This window comes from Zalophus californianus, chromosome Y, assembly GCF_009762305.2.
Source record: "Zalophus californianus isolate mZalCal1 chromosome Y, mZalCal1.pri.v2, whole genome shotgun sequence".
Lineage (NCBI taxonomy): Eukaryota > Metazoa > Chordata > Mammalia > Carnivora > Otariidae > Zalophus > Zalophus californianus.
The window spans coordinates 1,891,412-1,893,687 of record NC_045613.1 but is presented as its reverse complement, the minus strand read 5'-3'; the positions used below and the strand labels follow the sequence as shown (position 1 = coordinate 1,893,687).

General features: G+C 41.3%; 1 protein-coding gene across 1 annotated transcript; it reads right to left on the bottom strand.

Annotated features, from left to right (window-relative positions):
- Positions 1-1,600: 1,600 nt before the first annotated feature.
- On the bottom strand, positions 1,601-2,008 carry LOC118356633 (NADH dehydrogenase [ubiquinone] 1 alpha subcomplex subunit 1). Its single transcript, XM_035725931.1, has one exon. It carries the CDS (start codon positions 1,947-1,949, stop codon positions 1,737-1,739), a length of 213 nt encoding a protein of 70 aa, XP_035581824.1. The 5' UTR covers positions 1,950-2,008; the 3' UTR covers positions 1,601-1,736.
- Between the last annotated feature and the right edge of the window lie 268 nt (positions 2,009-2,276).

Below are 2,276 nucleotides of genomic sequence, written 5' to 3'. Positions count from 1 at the left end.
TCTGGCTGTGGACATTCACTAGGCTGCAGTGTGAAAACAGAGGTCCCTCAAACTGTTCATTGTTCTGTGGTTCCTACTTTGGCAGCCAGAAGTGAATTCATTATGCAGGGAACACCATGCTTTTGTTTTGCATATTTCATGCCATGAGCACAATAACGTATTCTGTGCCCTCTGCATGCAGGCTCTTGCTTTATCTCTTGCTGTTTTGATCTTCCCCTTGCCATCTATTCCTCCAGTCCCACTGATTTCTGGAACCTAGGGACCAGCAGACTTAAGATTGCTTGCCTCAAGCCATAGAAAATGGTTAGGTGGATAAATTTCCCTCCAACTCCGAGAGAAACACACTTGTTCTCACATCTAGGCTGGTCAGCCAGCCAACAAATATTTATTAAGCACCCACAGAGTAGAGAGCAGTGTGTCCGGCCCCCTCTGGGGAACTGCAAGCTCAGACAAATGTCCACAATGGCAGACATGCCACATTAGTCTCTTAGTGTCTCCATCTGTGGAAACATGGTCTCTTGGGCTTAGAAGAGGGAACTTGACAAGCACCTCTTTCAAAATTATCATTTGCAAGGATTTTTTGTTTGTTGTATGTGAATTGCTTTGTGCAGTTGGAAAAAAAAGATTATTATAACTAGTCACAAGTCAAGCTACTATTTTTTATGAATTAGTATATTAGTACCACCATCATAATATACCTTTGAATCGCTAGTAAGGATCTGGCTAAAAAGCAGATTTTTGATGCACTAGGTCTGGAGTGGTGCCCAAGACTATATTTTTTCCAAGCACCCAGGAATGATTTTGCACTTGATCCACACACCATGATTAAATAGCACTTACTAGATCAGTGGTTTCTCACCTTGTGATATGTTGGGATAGCTTAGGATCCTTTGACAATAATACTCCAACCTGGGACCCATGCCCAGATATCCTGAAGTTTAACTGGTCTGGAATGTAGACTGGACATGGATATTTTTTTATTATTATTATTTAAATTCAATTAGCTGACATAGAGTGTATCATTAGTTTCAGAGATAGCATTCAGTGATTCACCAATTGCATATAACACCTAGTGCTCATTACATCAAGTGCCCTCCTTAATGTCCATCACCAAATTACCCCATCCCCCCACCCACCTCCCCTCCAGCAACACTCAGTTTGTTTCCTAGAGTTAAGAGTCTCTTATGGTTTGTCTCCCTCTCTGTTTTTATTTTATTTTATTTTTCCTTTCCTTCTCCTATGTTCATCTGTTTTGTTTCCTAAATTCCATATAGGAATAACATCATATGGTTTTTGGACATAGGTATTTTAAAGGCTCCCTAGATTTTTTTTTAAAACTTTATTTATTTGAGGAGAGAGAGAGCACATGTTTATGCAGGGGGGCGGGGCAGGGAGAGCAGCAGGGCTCAATACCGGAACCCTGAGATCATGACCTGAGCCAAAGTCAGACACTTAACCAACTAAGCCACCACGTGCCCCTCCACAGATGGTTTCAATATGTACTATTATGGAGAGGCCACAGCAGATTTATCTTTTTGAAAGGGAGGATAAATCCTCCTTTTTGGTGTATAGGAAAGGGAAAATATCTTTTTCTCGGTCCTTTTTTTTTTTTTTTTTTTTTTTTTTTTACTTTTTGGTTGTTTTTATTATGCACTACATTAATACACTGCATAACCTTCTAGAAGGGGTAGATGAGTATGACTGAGTTATTTTTCATCAATCAGGAAAATGCTTCCTTAATCGATATTCTCCAAACCCTTTGACACATAGTAACGATTAACTCCAGAGACTCGCCTATCTCTTTGCATCAAACTCCATTGATATGGATAATAGGCAACCCTTTTTTCCTTGCCCCCGTTACTGAACCTGTGGATGTACGCCGTGGCTATGCCGGGGATGACCAGGCACACGGCCATGACCCCGATCCCAGGCAGGATCTCGAACCACATCGCAGCGCGGTTGCCAGAGCCGAGCCCCTGCCTGCCCCGCCCGGTAAAGGTGACCCGGCCTCGGCCTTTCTCTGTCCTTTTAAGTTCTCAATTGGAACAAGGAGAGATTAACAAGAAAAAAGCATGCAGCTTTATTTGATGTTTTATGTGACAAATCAACCTTCATAAAGAAAAGAAGAACTGAAGAAATGGTAAAACCTGAGCATTTTTATGCTAGGTTTGAATTTCCACTGCAAGTCATCAAAAAACGTAATAGGACAAAATGGTATGAGCTAAGTAAGTATGTAGAGTGAGGGAAAACTTAACAAGGGCTATGTCTTCAGTTTC

Excerpts from the sequence above, each read along its gene's own strand:
- LOC118356633 (XM_035725931.1), bottom strand. The coding sequence starts at position 1,949 with ATGTGGTTCGAGATCCTGCCTGGGATCGGGGTCATGGCCGTGTGCCTG.